Here is a 17,540-nt window from a genome sequence, read left to right on the forward strand (position 1 = left end):
AGAAAGTCAGTCAGTTTATCAGCTGCTTATCAGCTGCTAGGATCCACCACATTACGCATGCACTCAGGTCACTGGACCACAAGTACCAGTATGACAAGTATGACTCAGTCATACTCCATGTGGGTGTAAATGACCTGAAATGTACCTCCCTAGACTATATGAAGAGAGAAATCATGGAGCTCTCGGAATATATGTCTCAGGCTAGTATGGGCCAAGCACTAAGCAACAATGTACCTTCTCCAAGGATGATGCCACAATATAGACAAAAGATGAATGAATTTAATAATTGGCTTAGTTTCTGGTGTCATTCTAAGGAGGTGCAACACTTGTCAGCATGGAAGGAGATGGTCAACAGACCACACTGCTTTGCCAGGGATGGTCTGCCCCTCTCCCCTCTAGGCTTTCATATACAACCTAAAACACTGTCTTCCCCATAGTGTTTTTTTAGGCAATGCCAAACTGAAAGTACTTCCGACATAGCAAATCAAAACCAAGAAAATCTAAAGGTATTACTGTTCAATGCTAGAAGTCTAAACAGAAAAACCCACTCCCTAGAAACTCTCCTCACCCTAGAGAATGCTGATGTCTGTGCGGCCACTGAGACATGGTTTAGAGTCACAGACAGAACACCATCAGTGGAAGGTTATAATGCCTTCCACACATTTAGACTAGTTACTACACAGACAGGGACTAAAGATGGAGATGTCTCAATTTACATAAAAAAAAATATTTGCTATTATAATAGGATATATATATATATATATATATATATATATATATATATATATATATATATATATACTTTTTTATATTATATATATTTTATATACACATTTATTTTCACATGTATATAGACATATATTTTTTCATTGTTTTTATATATGTTTATCATTTTATATTATATATATTTTTGAATTATTTGGGGAACTAGGATATACATGAATCATATACATATGAATTATCTAGTATATGCCTTTAGTATATGTTGTTCCTTTAAGGTATTAATTGATGTAGAAGCTGGATTGGCTACCTATTATTTTGAATTTTTGTATAAAATGCTTTGAGTGAATGATATTTATTCATGGATCTGATGAAGCTATAAGCGAAAGCACGCTTATCCGTATTTTCTGTTTTGAACATTGAAGAATAAACCATCATTGATTATTATATACTTCCGCTTTTGCTCCATTCTTACCATTTTTATTATAAAAAATATATACCTCAAGGCTGGTCAAACAGGACAATGCTCTTGAACTACTCCATGTTCAAATCACCATAGGTAAAATCTAATATAGGTCCCCCTCCATGACCCAAGAAACCCATACCATATATTTAAACTTATTGGAAACACTCCACATTTTATTTATTTATTTATTTATTTTACATTTGTTTACTGGGAAAGTCCAACCCAATGTCATATTCATGGGTGACTTTAATTACCACACTGTTAATTGGGAATCCTATACAATGTACAGGAACAGAGACTCCTGGATTTTGTAAACACAAACTTCCTGGCCCATATTGTCAATACACCAACCAGTGATGCAACCATACTGGATCTGGTCCTCACTAATATGAAGGAGTGCTGCTCAACCCCTAGTGTAATGTCTTATCTAGTAAGGTCAGATAACAAAATGGACTCCTCTGAACTAAAAATAAAGCCTGGAACTCCAGCTAACCCTGGAATATTTAGGAACTACTCTAAGGCTAACTTCCTGCTATTAAGCGATAACCTGATAAAATTCTAAGCTCCCATAAACCCTGAACACACTGCTACATATGCAGAAAAGTTCACAGAAACCCTATACAAACATGTTAATAGCTGTACCCACCAGATGAAGTACAGAACTAACTCAAAAAACAAACCACCCTGGTGGAATCACAAAATCAGTAGGCTATATAACATAAGGAAGAAAATCATGGCAAAAATTATGAGGTGCAGCAACCAGCAGGATAAAAGCACTCTCATCAAACTAAACAAACATCTCAGAAGACAACTAATGTTTACCAAAGCCAAATTTGAGGTAAATTTGGCCTCACAGTCCAAGAACAACCACAATACATTCTTTAGCTATGCCCGCAACTTGAAAGGCAATACACAGTTGAGTGCAGAGCTCATTGTACATACAGCCTCCTATACAGAGCCAGAAGATATAGCAAACCTACTAGCCGACAAATTAATCTCCAACTTTATCCCTCTCCCCCCCCTCAACCTTCCCTCAGGAAATACCATCAAATACAACTCCTCCTGCAACCACTAGGGGACAGGTCCTTAATGCTCTTTCTAAGGCCAAGAACACTGTACCAATGAGCCCAGACAATATCTCAGGATGCCATCTGAACAGCCCTCTGTGATTCCTATTTAACTGTAGCCTCAATGATCATGAATGGAGAACAGCAACAGTCATCCCTCTGCACAAAGGTGGGCCAACTACAGCCCCATAAGTCTCACTAGTTTTATATGTAAAGCTACGGAAAAATTATCATGGAAATGATCAATAGTGATACATTAAACCCCCAGATACCAGACCCAACCCAGTTTGGTTTTGACAAGGGCAGATCATGCCTACTCAACCTGGTGGATTTCTTTGAAAAGGTCACCAAAGCAATGGATGAAGGCAAAATGGTTCACACTGCCTACCATGACCTGGTCAAGGCATTTGACACAATACCCCACTCGAGCATTACTGACAAACTCAAGAGGTTAGGTACGAACTCATATGTCACCTGGTGGATAGTCAAATGGCTCACAGACAGGACCTAGGAAGTTAAAATTGGGGAGTCCACCTCAACAAAGAGGCCAGTCACAAGAGGAGTCCCTCAGGGATCAGTCTTTGGATCACTCCTTTTTTGAATTTACTTCTCTGAAGTCAAGGCCAATGTCAATGGTCTCTGGCTGACTAAATTTGCAGATGATTGCAAATTGGGAGCTGTAGCTGTATCCCACACTGACACAAATGTGCTCCAGGAAGGGCTGACAAACACAAACAACTGGTGGCAGAGCCACATACTAGCACTAAATGCCAAGAAATGCATAATAGTATCCTTCAAGAAGTCATCCACCCCTCGTAACTATCATGTCGACAACACACCCCATAGAGTTGACTCAGTAGACAGAGACTTGCGGGGACACAGACAGTAATCTAGCTTTTGACCATCATGTGTCTATAATAGTGAGGAAATTATTCTATTTTGCGCAACTTATAAACAAAGGGATGGCATCTAGGTCCAAGGAAGTCATTGTTCTACTGTATTCAGCATTCATCAAAGATATCATTGAGTACAATGCCCCTTTTGGTATGAACCTATCCAGGCATATCCAAAAATGGAAGGTCCACAGACGTCCCTCAGTAAAAGAATACAGGGCATAAGTAAAATGTCCTATGCAGACTGTCTCAAGGCCCTATCCCTGTATTCTCCCCCCTGGGGGAGATCTATGACTGGCATACAGGGCATTGTCAGACCCCACTCTGATGGACATCCTGCATATCAGCAAAACAAACAGCACCAAAATCACCCATTCTAAAGACTGAAAACTTCCCTGTGATATAAACAGGACCTGCTGGAAAGACAGGTATGTTTCCCAGAGACTGCCCCGTGTCTGGAACAGGCTCCCCATCCATGTAAAGCAGAGTTCTTCCCTAACCAAATTCAAGTGTAACTTGGGCAATTGGATGGGGAACCGGAAATGCATCCCTGGCTTGGCCCCTATGTCTCTAATAGACACAGGCAACCTGTAAATGGTTTATCTCCCAGGCCCCTGCATGTAAATGTTTCCTCTCCCAAGCCCCTGTTTACACTGCAAGAACACCAGAACTTGTCAGTGATTTGGGATGCATGGCTAGGCTTAAAAAGGTCCTTGTGGTCATAAGCCTAGTAAACAACTATGAACCTATGAATCTATGATCTTATGATCCAATTACAATGATAATTCAAGCAATATTAATACATTTTGGTATGAGGTATACACACAGAGATGGGCAACAAAGCATACTCTATTAGAGGTACAAATATCACTGATAAGAGTACAGCACTTTAATGCAAATGGGTTTTGTGAGTAAAATAACAATATACAGCATGGGTATTTAAGCTAGGCTTTCTCATCAAGAATGAATTATACAGTCAAATACAGAGCTACATTTCTATGGTATGCAGCTTAGTGAGTAACGTGGAGCAAGTGCAACTACATTCCGTTTAAAGGTATTTTTCAGAATTTTTTAAGGTCTCCAATGTGTCACTGTGTTTCACTTCATTAGGCATGTGGTTCCACCAGGCAAGTTCTACCCTAAATGGGAATGGAAGTAACTGATTTAAAAATTTTAATTGCATATGTAATGAGCTCTGAATTTAAGTCATATGACTACCTTATGTTGTTTTTTTTTCTTTCTGACTGTTAATATCTAGCAGATTTTAAGTCTTCAGCTTGCTATGTTACCCGTATATAAGACTAAGTATCCTAATTGCACTCTCATTGTATACAATGTCACTACCTGCTACTATTGTAAGAACTGTCTTCTAGAAGCATTGTTATATAAGATCATTGGTCTTGTCTTCCACTTGACCAGCTTATTCTGTTTTAGTCTTTTTACCGTTATGAATGTCTGTCACTATTTTTTCTTCAGTGTATTATAAGATTTTTTTCTACTAACAAAATAGTGTACTAACAATGGAGATTTTCTCCCTGGGCCTCCGCTGAAAAATAGTTCTATGCCCAGTCGGACTGTCCTGGTAAACAAATGTAAAATAAATAAATAAATAAATATGCTTTTTTCCCAATGGCAAGTTTGAATCTTGGCATAGCTAGTATCAGAGAGTGGTCTTGGCTGCTTGTGTGTCTTCTGAGGGGTAGCATTCATCTAATGGGGGGGGAGAGTAATCTAGTATTAGAATTGTAAGAGTTTCTACAAGAAAATGCCTCTGTTTGTTATAATAAGTCAACGGAAATATTGTAATATATCACAATGATGTTAATGGAAATATTGTAATATATCACAATGATGTCAATGACATCCGATGTTAATGGGCAGACACTGAAAGAAGACTGAAATAAAAAGACCATATAATCAGTATAGACAACAAACTAATTTATCTTGATCAGTGTACTGCAGCCAAAATCAGGGAGATGTACTTTGCAGGAGATCACGTACTCAAAGGCAAAACCACTAAACTGTGGAGCATTGCCTACATACCCCTCTGTACATATTTAATCAGGGCAATTAGACAATAAAATGCTGCATTCTGCATGTCAAAACGATCACATGGGTTGATACACTACAGACACTTAATAAAGAAAATGGAATGGAAGAAAATAAAGAAAGAAAACAGAAGGGAAGGAAAACAAAACTATAAGGACATACTACACTTCAGGAGCCATCTTTGTTCCCAGTACCCTACAGGCTACTTACAGGAGAACTGTTCAGGTTTACTAGAAAACAAATTACTTATAAAAGCTAGGGAATCTATAGTTATTGTGGGTGTATATTACTTCGCTGAAATGCCATTTCAGCGAACACCTAATCAGCGACACAAAGACACAGACTGAGCAAAAATCGTTTCCGCAATTCGCTGAATTTACCAAGGGCAAAGAAGCAGATGGCCAACTTCACAACTTTGCCCTTTTCTGCACTGTAGTGCGATCTCGGAGTTGGTATATATAGTTGGGGGGATGTGGGTTTGATTTGCTTAGATGTTGGTCTGTTGTGCTGTAGGACAAGTATTTTCTTTCCCTTGGTAAATTCAGCGAATCGCTGAAATGATTTTCACTGAATTTGTGTTGCTGATTAGGTGTTCACTGAAATGGCATTTCTGCGAACTAATAGAGACCTGTTATTGCCTTGTGATGTTTCCAAAACTCAAGTTCTGACATTTCTGAATAAAATGTTGTGAAATATTCTGTACACACTAATCAAAGGCAGCAAAAACATCTGAGTAGTAACAGACCAAAAGACTTTCATAACAATTTCAGTCACCTTTTCAAATAAAGTCATGTCTAACTCAATTCTGTTTGAAAGCTAGCAACAGGAATATATATGAATGCAACCAACACAGGGTTTAGTATTCTTCTACACAGAAATTAAGAGAAATGGGGCAAACTTGTTACTTAACTACCAAAACTTTGGAATAAATAATCATTCACAATAAAATTAATATCTCACTTACAGGATTCAGAAGCAGTAACAGGTTCATAGGCTGGTACTGGGCTATCAGCCCTAGGGCCTATACAAGCCTAGCCATAACAATTGCCTGGATATTTCTTTCCACAATATTTACTTCCCCAGACCCCTGTCTAGCAGGGTGACTGACGTGATCCCCGGAGTGATTTCCTATCACCTATCCAATCGTCAAGGTTCCTTTTGAAGAGGGCCAAGGAGGCACACTGCTTGACATGTATGGGCAGTCTATTCCAGAGTATGGGGAGTCTCTGGGTCAGGAACCAATCCCTCCAGCATGTTTTGTTCATTGTGATGACAAGGTTTAGATCCCTGGAGCATGTGGCTCTGAGGGATTGGGATTTCTTTAAGTGGAGCATGTCAAACAGCTCGGGGTTTGACATGACCTTGTATGTTAAGTAGAGATCGCCTCTTAGTAGACGATATGTCACAGAGTATAGCTGGAGTTTTTTTAGATGGTCAGCATAGGGCATCTGCTTTAGCTCTGTGATTCTTTTAGTGAGGTATTTCTGCGGCCTTTCCAGCTGTTGCAGATGTCTTGTGAGGTACATACCAAATGGGGCGTTGTACTCTATAATGGGTCTAATGAGGGATGAGTACAGTGGGACAATGACCTCCTTTTTTCTGGATGAAAAGCCCTTAGTGATGAGGTGTGCCACATATAAGGATTTCCTGACTGTTGTGGCGATGTGGTTATCGAAGGTGAGACCACTGTCCACCTGTGTCCCCAAGTCTCTCATCACACTTTTGGTGTTTAGTGTACCGCCACCTATCTGGTAATTCATGGGTACACATTTTTTCCCAAAGGGGATAACTATACATTTCTTGGCATTAAGCTTGAGCCCATGGCTCTGGCACCAAGCATCTGTTTCTGTAAGGTCCTTTTGTAGAATATCCACATTATTTGGGGATTCAATATGGCTCCCAGTTTGCAGTCAGCTGCGAACTTTGTTAGCCAGAGTCCCTTAGTGTTGGCCTGTACTTCTTTTTGGCTTGGGCTACTTTCATTTTGTGATTTCAGAGAAGTAGATGCCAAACAAGACCGGTCACAGGACTGAACCCTGAGGTACTCCACTTGTCAATTGTCTGGAGTTGGATTTGGAGTCGGCTACTTTTACAGTCTGGGTTCTGTCAGTAACCAGTTGGCAACCCATTGAGTGGCATAGGGATTTATGCCCAGCTTTGTAAGTTTATCTATGATTCCAGAGTGGGGGATGGTGTTGAAGGCCTTGGTGAGGTCCAGATAGGCTATGTGGACTACCTTACCCTCGTCTACAGCTCTGGAGACTGATTAGAAGAAGTCAATCAGGTTCAGGAGACAAGATTGGCCCTTCACGAACCCAAACTGGGTGGGGTCCAGTGTTTGAAGGTTGCCAATGTCTTTGTTTATAAGTTCCATGATAATGCGTTCCATGCCCCTGCAGATCAGGCTCGTCAGACTGATGGGATGGTAGTTCCCGGGATCCAAGGTGGATCCCCCTTGTGGAGTGTGATAACTGTAGCTGTGCACCACTCAGTGGGCACGAAGCCTGAGGTGAGTCTATGATTAAACATGACGCTTAGGTGAGGTACCTGTTCATTTTGTAGTTCATGTAGTACACAGCCCGGAATGTCATCTGGTCCCATGGAGAGTGGGGTTTCTACCTGTGTGGCCGTGATTACTGGAATTTGGCAATCTTTTGGTACTGAGATAGGCCCTTTAGGTGGTGAGAGGGGGTTGATGTCGGCACTAAATCGATCTGCCAGGATATTGGCAATATCCTTGGGATCAGTATATTTAATACCATTCTGTTGTAGCTCAGAGCAGATCTGACCATTGCCATTTAGATTCTTGACATAACTATAGAATGCCTTGTGGTTGTCTTTGGAATTTTTGGCAATTTTATTTTCGTAACTAGCTTTGGAGGATTTTATGAGGGATCTCAGCTTCTTACTGAGGCTGGTAAGGGAGTTTTTTGCATCCTGGGATTTTCCTCTTTTATGCAACAGTTTCTTCCTTCTGTTGTATAGTTTGTTTATTGCAGGGAACCACCAGATTGGCTTCCTTTTTTTGGAAGAGAGCATCTTGGTTCTATTGAGGATGGCATGATTCATGCATGAGTGGATGTGCTCGTACAGTGCCTTAGTGTAGAATTCAGCAGTCAAACGTTCAGCTCCCGTCTGCATAGGTGTCATGAAGTTCACTTCTGACTTGAGTAGCATGACACTGGCTTTGGAGAAGGTTTTTACGGAGGTTTCCTTACTGGGGGGGTGGGGATGCAATGTGGATGTCAAGGGTGATTAGCTTATGGTCAGACCTGACCAATGAGGGGGTGACAACTGGTGTGGAGCATATATCCCCCATGTTGGTAATGACCAGGTCTAGGATAATGGAGCCCCTGGTGGGACAATGGATTAGTTGATCCAGGGCATTGGAATTTATGAATTCCAAGAACTGGTGGGAAAAGGTGTTGGTACCCAAGTAGTTTTCCCAGTTAATGGCAGGGTAGTTGAAATCACCCAGTATTAGGGTGTTTGGTTGTCTCTTAACATTTTCCAGTATGTTTAGAAAGGTGTAGTGAGAATCTTGGGGCATGGTGGGGGATCAGTAGCAAGCTACAATTGGGATTGCAGTCTTACCTAGTGCTAGTTGCACCTGGAGAATTTCAGATGCATTGTGTTGGGCAACTAGACTGGAGTTGTGAATATCCTTGGTGAATATGGACACTCCTCCACCTTTAGTGTTTTGGTCTTGGTTTGGTGGCCACAAAGTGTGGTAAGAGTTGTAGCCTGGTATTGCAGGGATGCTCTCTGGAGCCTTGAACCAGGTCTCAGTTACTGCACAGATATCGATGTTCTCCATTTTTAGGAGTGCCTCGAGATTGTGCATTTTGAGGTTTAGACATCTAGCATTGAGTAGCATTATCTTCAGATGTTGCATGCTTGTATCTGTTACGGAGGTGATTTTATCCTTTGAACCTTGCCTAAAAAAGGCACTATAGGGGTGGCAAGAGCTTTAACCAGTAACCTGAATCCCAGGGGGTGACAGGTGCAGACCATCTCTGGCAAAGCATCGTGGTTTGTTGATCATGTCGTCCCAGGCAGACAGATACTGGATCCCCTTTGAATGACACCAGAAGCTCAGCCAATTGTTGAAGTCCATAATTTTGTCCTTATACTGTGGTATCATTCTGGGCAAAGGCAGGATGCTACTCAGGGCTAGGGTCATACCTGCCTGGGCCACATAATCCAAGAGCTCTTCCATGTCTCTTTTTATGTAGTCCAGGGAGGTATGTGTCAAGTCATTCACTCCAACATGGACAATGATAGAGTTGTATTTGTACTTGTTGTGGAGTGACTTGAGTGCATGTGTCATGTGGTGGATCCTGGCACCCGACAGGCAGCTGACTGTAATTTTCTCCTTGTTCAGCCTGGTGAGTGGGACATCACTGTGCCTGACTATAGAGTCACCTATGACTAAAATGTTGGGTACGTTGTCTTGCCTTAGGGGTAGTTGTTGGGTGGCACACTGGTGTGAGCTATGTGTCACTTTGGTTGTGACTGCTGTTTGTCTGCGTTTCAGCTTCGGAGGTCCTTGTTGCTTGAGAAGGTTAATGTTAAGAGCCTCTGCATATGTGGGTTTAGTGTTGCTATGTGTGGGTGTTGATGGTGTGGGTTTTGAAGGGCACAGACAACAGAAGATGCCAAAACATGGTAATTAAGCTTTTAAAAGGCCAATAAGTTGCAAGTGTGACAAAAATGAGTTTCCAAAAAGGAAGCTTGTGCCTTTCACATTTTGAGCTGACTTTCTGAGCAAGCATTCATTTGCATGTGTGGTCATATGTTTGCAGAAATTCTATGACTGTACTGTATGTGTCTTTAATAGTGTGGGACATGAAAAATGGGTTTTGGAAAATGCCGCATCATTTAAAGAAACAATGCAGAGAAGTACTTATAATACACTATGTCATCTGCACCTGTTAATGCAGATGATATCATCCTCTCTTGTTTAGTTTATGATGGCATTCAGGAACCTACCAGAATTCAGTGCATCTAAAATGTTGACAAGTCTGGTTTTGCAGACTAGCATCAGGGTGTTTGCATTATGGCCCATACACACTTTTTGGCCATTTACACTTCATGTGTATATGTCACCATGCAAAAAACACCACTCTCATCTTTGCAAAATAATTTGTTTAAGGATCCACTGTATTCCATATTTAGATGATTTTAATTTAAGAAGTATGTGAAAACATTATGTATAGACTTTGGGACATGTTAAGAAAGATTCACAGCAAACCAGTGTGGGAAACAAGCAAGAATGAGCAAAACACCGGATCGAGAACATTGAGTAGTTTAAACAAGGTGTAAAGTGCCAAGAGAATGTCATCAAAGAATGCCCTGGGAGCTACAACCTCCAACAGGGAAAAATAAAACTTCACAGCAGTAGACAAGGCCACTATGACAGCAAACTGCACACAGAAGGGGATTTCCAACACACTGGCCATTTCATTGTCATAATACTGATCATTACTAAGGCAGCACACAGCAGTAAGTCCAGTGTTTGGAGTGTTTGAAGACTACAGCTCAAACAGGTTATTCAGTGAAGTGGCAGACCATAGTAAGGGAAAACTAGCATAATACCACGGCTGGAGTAGAAAACCATGGATGACAACTGACAGACCAACCATGTCATGTACATTCTAGAGGGCAATGGAACAACATGAGACAGTGTGCTGCAACAGGAAATATTACATCATAACAATAATAATAATAACAATTATAAAAAACAGTACTAGATGAGACACAGCAAAAATGGAACTGAATAATGAATCTTTGCAACTTAAGATGTGCTACATAGCACACAAAGATTGTGAGAGGAAGTCAAACAGACATAGATAGCACAAGACTTCAAAGTGTGTGTGTGCAAAGAGAAAATCATGAAATATGGAACTCGGCAGGGGTTCATAGGTAGGTACTAGGCTATCGGCCCAAGGGCCTACGTAAGCCTAGCCAGCAAGGTACCATAGCTTACGCCATCCAAGAAATTACTTCACCATTGACCAACCTTCTACTCAATGAATCAAAACTATAGCTGAATCGAAACTATAGCTGAGTGAAGTCTCAGCATATAGGAAAGGATGGGAATTTGACTCCATGACAAAAATGTGTCTCATATCACTGATATTTGTAAGTTAAATCACAAAGAGCGCAAGTTTCAAAAAGATCTAAATTCAAAAGTGCTAACATAAGTAAAAAAGCATTTTTATGGGCATTACCCCTGTTCCATTTAAATAAAGTCGCTACAATTAGCCAATCGTGCCCCTTTCCTTTCACTGATACCTTTCCTTCTGTATCTCAATAAAATGACTAGGCCTTTCAAATCTCACTCATCCGTATCCCTTCATCTCGATTTCTACTGCTCTTAAGTACAAACAAATCAACTCCCTCCTGTTCATATATACCAACTCTAAGTTTACTAGCGAAAGGAAAAATGCCCAAAATGCCACAATGTCGGTGTTTAAACATGAATCCCTGAAGCTGCACATTTAGTGATTACATGTTGAGTATTGATCACTGCAGCCTGTCACCCATCAATGTAACATAAATGACTCTGGAAACTGTCTTTTAGAAAGTTATTACAGAAGGCAAGTTCCCACTTCACCCGCTATGTGAGCAGGGTGAGGTGGCTTTTCAACCACTCACATGGAATGAGATATGACAAGTCTGAAATTGCATAATCTTGAGGAAGACAAAACTGCATCTAGCCCCCCCCCCCCCCCCACATTGAGGTTTTGTGATCTTGTAGTGATACATTTAATTGAGGGACAAGCTCCCCACATGAGGAAGAAGGGGGAGCTTGTTCCCCTACAAAATTATACTTTCTTTGTGTTTGGTTTGTAGCACAGTTTCTGTTATTAGACAGATGTAGTACTTATCACAACACATATATATCTGTCTTATGGTTTCACTAGGTGGGGCCACGAAGCTGGTTTGCACTGAAGTATTTTTTTTTCATTTCAAGTAGACCCTTTTTAATCAACATGTAATTCTGTACAGCTGAAAAAATGTGAATTTAACCCAAATGGCAATCTAGTTCCAGAGGTGAAGTGCATCAAAATGAAATGCATTGAATGGCAGTATATTATACCAATATACACAAGCCTAGAAATGTCTTTTCTCTCACCTTCTTTTCACTGCTGTCCTCACCGTCTGTAGAACTGATACTGTCACCCAGTCTAGTCCTGGAAGGTTTCTGGCGTTTATTCTTTACGGCAATCTGGGCTCTAGTTTTTTGTACTTTACTGTCCAATCGCTCAGTCTCTGGAACTGCTTCATTAAAAACTGCAAATGAGAGAAAAACTCAGTATCTTGTAATTTAAAGTGAAAGCGCTGCTATTCATCTACTAAATCACATTAAAAAACCTGAAACTGTATATATTTTTATCATTAGACCTTAAAGGCATGCTCTTACTGCAGCCAACCTTTTTTTTACGTAAGACTACATTCCATTTCATGTAAAGTATCAACATTATCCTCACTTATATCCTTCTTCCACTGTCCTAAAAGGTAAACATTTACTTTTCTCCACTACTCTCTCCATGAATAAATATCCCCTTCTGTAGCATCAAAATAAAGTCACTACAATTGCCAACCATACCTCCTCTTTTCACTGACATCCTTTCTTCTATATTTCAGTAAAATGACTAGGTCTTACAAAATCTTACTCACCCCTATTACTTCTTCCCTATTTCTACTGCCTTTAAGTAAAATCAAATGAACCTTTTAAACTTGCGAAACAATACTTCTATTTGCATTCTGCTCAGTAAGACAAATACATAGCTGAGTTGTTCTGCATTAGAAGAACAGCAATGAACAAATTCTTATCTGCAATAAACTTCAAGTAGAGTATGTAATGCACAACTGATCAGAAAAGCACTTAGTACTTTGTACTTAACTTAAAATGTGGTTATTTGTAGAGTCTCTCTACTTAAGACATGCATCCCAGAAGAGAAAGATTTCAGTATAACTATTTACATGCATCCTGTTACAATAAGACAATAAATACATGATAAAGTAAAACAAATAGAATATATTACAGCTTAACCCCAGAAACCTTGGTAATTAGGGAAAAGCAATAAATACTATCAGTTGTCACACATCTCAATCTCTGAGTTTCAAAAGTTACAGCAATGGTGTTTAAAAATAATATTGGACAATCAAAAGGAAGAATATTTTTTTTTTTCATTTTCACGAGAGAATGTCTTCAGATACTCTGTCAATGTACAGGACTTTGTCTACAGACTTAGTTCAGTCACTTAATATTGCATGTTCCCTTGAACAGGCCTTTAAGAGGAAAATAAAAAAAAAACAACTCTAGATGTATTATGGCTAAATATAACAGCAAAAAAAAAATCTGAGCACTATAGCACAATTACAGCAGTTTAGAGTTGTGTCCGAAGACTTAATGACCAATGCAGCCTGAATATTTTCTGTCATGCTGCTTTCTTACAAGTACTCCTGGAAGAAATCCAGTCAAATATTTCATTAAAAAGTTCAGAATTACCAAAATTTGGATATTAATTTTCCAAAGAAGTGCAGTAACGTCAGAGCTGATTAACTAAATTAAGATGAATGTGGGCCTTGCCTCCATGCTGTATATTTGGTAAGTGAATCCCCAACAGGAAAGAATATATATAGGTTTACTATCAAAATTTGGGATGGCAGTTGTATGACTGCCGCTTGGTTGAAATCACGGTGCTCAAGGTTCGCAATGCCAAACTGCAATATTATGAATCATAATAACAAAAGTAGATTTCATTCGTTATTCTGAGTTCGGCATTGTGAATGGAGATCATGGTACAGTGGGGAGTGGGGAATTTCCCATTTTCCTCACTGCAGTGTGATCTTGGAGTTGGTATATTTAAGGTGCAGGGGGTGTGGGGCGTGCAGGGGGGCTTGCTCCCCTGCAAAATGAATATGATAACACTGACTTAAGATTCCGAAAGTTCGGTGTTATGAATGGGACCATCACGGTTATCAGTTACGATATTTTGAACTCATTGGTGAATACATTTTTCAAGGCTTCGGTTCGTACATACATATATATATATATATATATATATATATATGGGTTTATTTCAGGACGTCGAAAATAAGAAGTTATGTACTTACCATAACGTTCCATGTTTGTAGTCCATCTTGCCTATATTCTTGCTGGATGGGTTCACCTCGGGAGCTTTTACTGGCTCGAGGCTATCCCCTAACCCATGGTGCACCACAGCAATTCCCCAAATCTTGTTTGCAAGAAAACAACTAAATACATAACAGTAATTATAATATCAATAACTATGTACATACAAACAAAGGGACTTTGTTTTACTACCCATGCCATGTGGACAGACAACTACAACAAGGTCAGACAGCATAATGGATAGCTCACCAGTTCCTCCAGGATACAGGAAGGGGGAAGGAGGGTGGGAAGCAAGAATATAGGTGAGATGGACTACAAACATGGAATGTTATGGTAAGTACATAACTTCTTAATGTTATGTAGTCCTATCTTGCCATAATTCTTGCTGGATGGGTCAGCGTCCCCAGCACCTTTATTCCGGGTGGCTCAAGCAAAGAGACTCTTCAGCACAGTGAACCCAAAGGATGACCTGTCCCAGAAGGCCAAATCCAATTTGTAATGAGTGACAAAGGTACGAGGTCTGGCCCAAGTAGTTGCTGCACAAATGGTATCAATTGGGAGTTTTGATTTGAAGGCATATGAAGCTGATACTTTTCTAGTTGAATGGCCGTTTACTTTAGCAGGTAGTTGTTTTCCAACATTTTTATAAGCAAATGAAATGCAGTCTGAAAGCCATTTAGACAGTCACCTTGGAAACGGGCAAGCCTTTGATTTTCTCTGAGAAGGAAACAAACAACTGGTCCGATTCCTAAAATCTTTAGTCCTGTGCAGGTAAAAACGGAGAATTCTATGGACATCTAATTGATGTAGTCTGTATTCTGATTTATTACTGTAATTGGGGATGAATACTGGTAATTCAATAGTTGTGTTTAGATTACGTTCTGAGCATACCTTAGAGAGGAAAGAAGGATTAGTTCTTAGGGAGACTCTAGCCTTATGGAATTTAATATATGGAGGTGGGATGGTCAGAACTTGCAATTCTGAAACCCCCCTAGCAGATGTTATAGCTACTAAGAACAATGTTTTCCAAGACAACAATTTTAAGTCAGATGAAGAAAACGGTTCGAATGGTGGAGAAATCAATGAGGCTAGAACTAAGTTTAAGTCCCAGGGCTCCGGAGGTTGCCTGATTGGAGGTCTGAGAAGGAGGACTCCTTTCAAAAAGGTTTTACATAAAGAGTGGGACATAATAGGATTTCCCATGTTCCCAAAATGATAATTTGAGATGGCAGCCAACTGGACTCTAATGGTAGCAGCTGCAGCTCCTTCTTGAAAAATAGATGCAAGAAAGGACAGGACAGACTCTATGAGGGCTGAGTAGGGATCTATGCCTTGTTTAGCCACCCAAATGGAAAACCTTCTCCATTTACTGGAATATAATTTCCTGGTGGAAGGTTTGTAGGAAGAAATGAGGATGTGCTTAACGGTAGGAGAAAAGGATATACACCTGGCTATTCTTGGAACTGGAGCAGCCATCCTGTCAATTTCAGGGTTTGGATGGTAGGATGGAACTGTCCCGATTAGTGAATCAGAAGGTTTGGAGATGGTTCCAGAATCCATGGTTCCTCCAAGAGATAGGGCCACAGGAAGGGGAACCAGACTTGGCGAGGCCAGTAAGGAGCAATGAGGATCAGGGTATTCTTCAACAGTTTTGCTTTCTGAATCACTTTGGGTATGACAGAAAAGGGTGGAAAAGCCTAAAGAAGTCCTGGAGGCCAATTGTGGACCAGAATGTCCCAGGGTGACTTCCCCGGATGGGGAATGAGGGCAAAGTAGTTGCTGCATTTGGCGTTCATGTACGTGGCAAATAGGTTGCAGCAAGGGTGGCCCAATTTGCAGAAAATCTCTTCTGCAACTTCTGTTTTCAGGGACCAGTCATGTGGCATCAGAATTGCTCGACTTAGTTTGTCTGCTATCACACTGGACTTCCCCAGAATGTGTTACCAGAAAGTGTTGTGTGTCCATCGCCCATTTCCATACTCTTTGTGCCTCTCGACAAAGTGGGTAAGACTTGGTTCCCCCTTGCTTGTTTATATACCACACTACAGACATGTTGCCTGATTAAATTGCAATTGTCCCGGTGGGAAGAGAACTGTGGAATGCTTGCAGCGCTTACAGCACTGCTCTCATCTCCATTCTCGTGATCCTGCCAGATACCTTGGACCATCATTCCCAGATAATGCCCCCCCACCCTATCTGGGAAGCGTCCATGGTCAAGACTCCGTTTTGTTGAGGGAGAACAAGGGGACGACCTAGATAAAGCTGATCTGTATGTAACCACCATGTTAGAGCCTTCTTGCAGGAGTTTGTAATGAATATTTGGTGGGACAAGGGTAGATCCTGCATTGACCACTGGGCAAATAGTAGCCACTGAAGTACTCTCATGTGTAGATGGGATAGGGGAACTAAAAGAATGGTGGATGCCATAGTCCCTAGAACATGAAGAACTATCCTAGCCTGTACTTTGTCTTTGGTCAGCAAGAATGGTTGTGCAAAGATTCTATCCTATCTAGTGTCAGTTTTGCTGTCATGGTGGTTGAGTCTATGTCTGAGCCTATGAAGACAATGAGCTGCAATGGAGATAAGGCGGACGTTTTGAGATTTACTGTAATTCCTAATCTGGCGCACAAGGATAGAGTGTCGTCCTTGGCTCAGATTAGTTGGTGCTTGGTGATAGCAGTGAGGAGCCAGTCGTCTAAGTACGAAAACACCCAGAATCCCTCATGTCTCAGGTGAGCCGTGACCACTGCCATACATTTAGTGAACACTCTGGGGGCTGTAGTGAGGCTAAAGGGCAGTGTTCTAAATTGAAAATGACTGGCTCCCAGCCAAAAGCATAGATGTCTTCTGGAGCGCCTGTCCATTTTGATATGGTAGTACGCATCCTGAAGATCTAAGAAGCACATCCAATTGTCTTTTCCAATAAACAGAAAAATTGACTACAGAGTGATCATACGGAACTTAGTTTTTTTACAGACTTGCTTAGCTTGCTGAGATCTAGAATTGATCTCCAGTCGCCGGTCTTTTTTGGAACTAAAAAGAATCGTGAGTAAGTTCCAGATCCAATTTGCTCTGTGGGGACTTCTTGGATGACTCTTTTTTGAAGCAACGAGATGACCTCTGATGTTGCACGGTCTATCTGATTGGGTGGCACATCTAGTAACGATCGATTTGCAGGAGGATCGGAAACAAAGGGA

At 40.6% G+C, this 17,540-nt stretch overlaps 1 protein-coding gene across 1 annotated transcript in view; it reads right to left on the reverse strand.

The window, feature by feature from the left end:
- The window catches only part of PPP1R9A (protein phosphatase 1 regulatory subunit 9A), a 2,260,036-nt gene that overhangs the window by 377,708 nt on the left and 1,864,788 nt on the right, over positions 1–17,540 (reverse strand). Inside the window, exon 12 of the mRNA XM_044065941.1 lies at positions 12,337–12,494. Coding sequence (XP_043921876.1) covers positions 12,337–12,494 — 158 coding nt within the window. The remainder of the gene's footprint in view (positions 1–12,336; positions 12,495–17,540) is intronic.

This window comes from Protopterus annectens, chromosome 3.part0, assembly GCF_019279795.1.
Source record: "Protopterus annectens isolate FY-2018-M chromosome 3.part0, PAN1.0, whole genome shotgun sequence".
Lineage (NCBI taxonomy): Eukaryota > Metazoa > Chordata > Ceratodontiformes > Protopteridae > Protopterus > Protopterus annectens.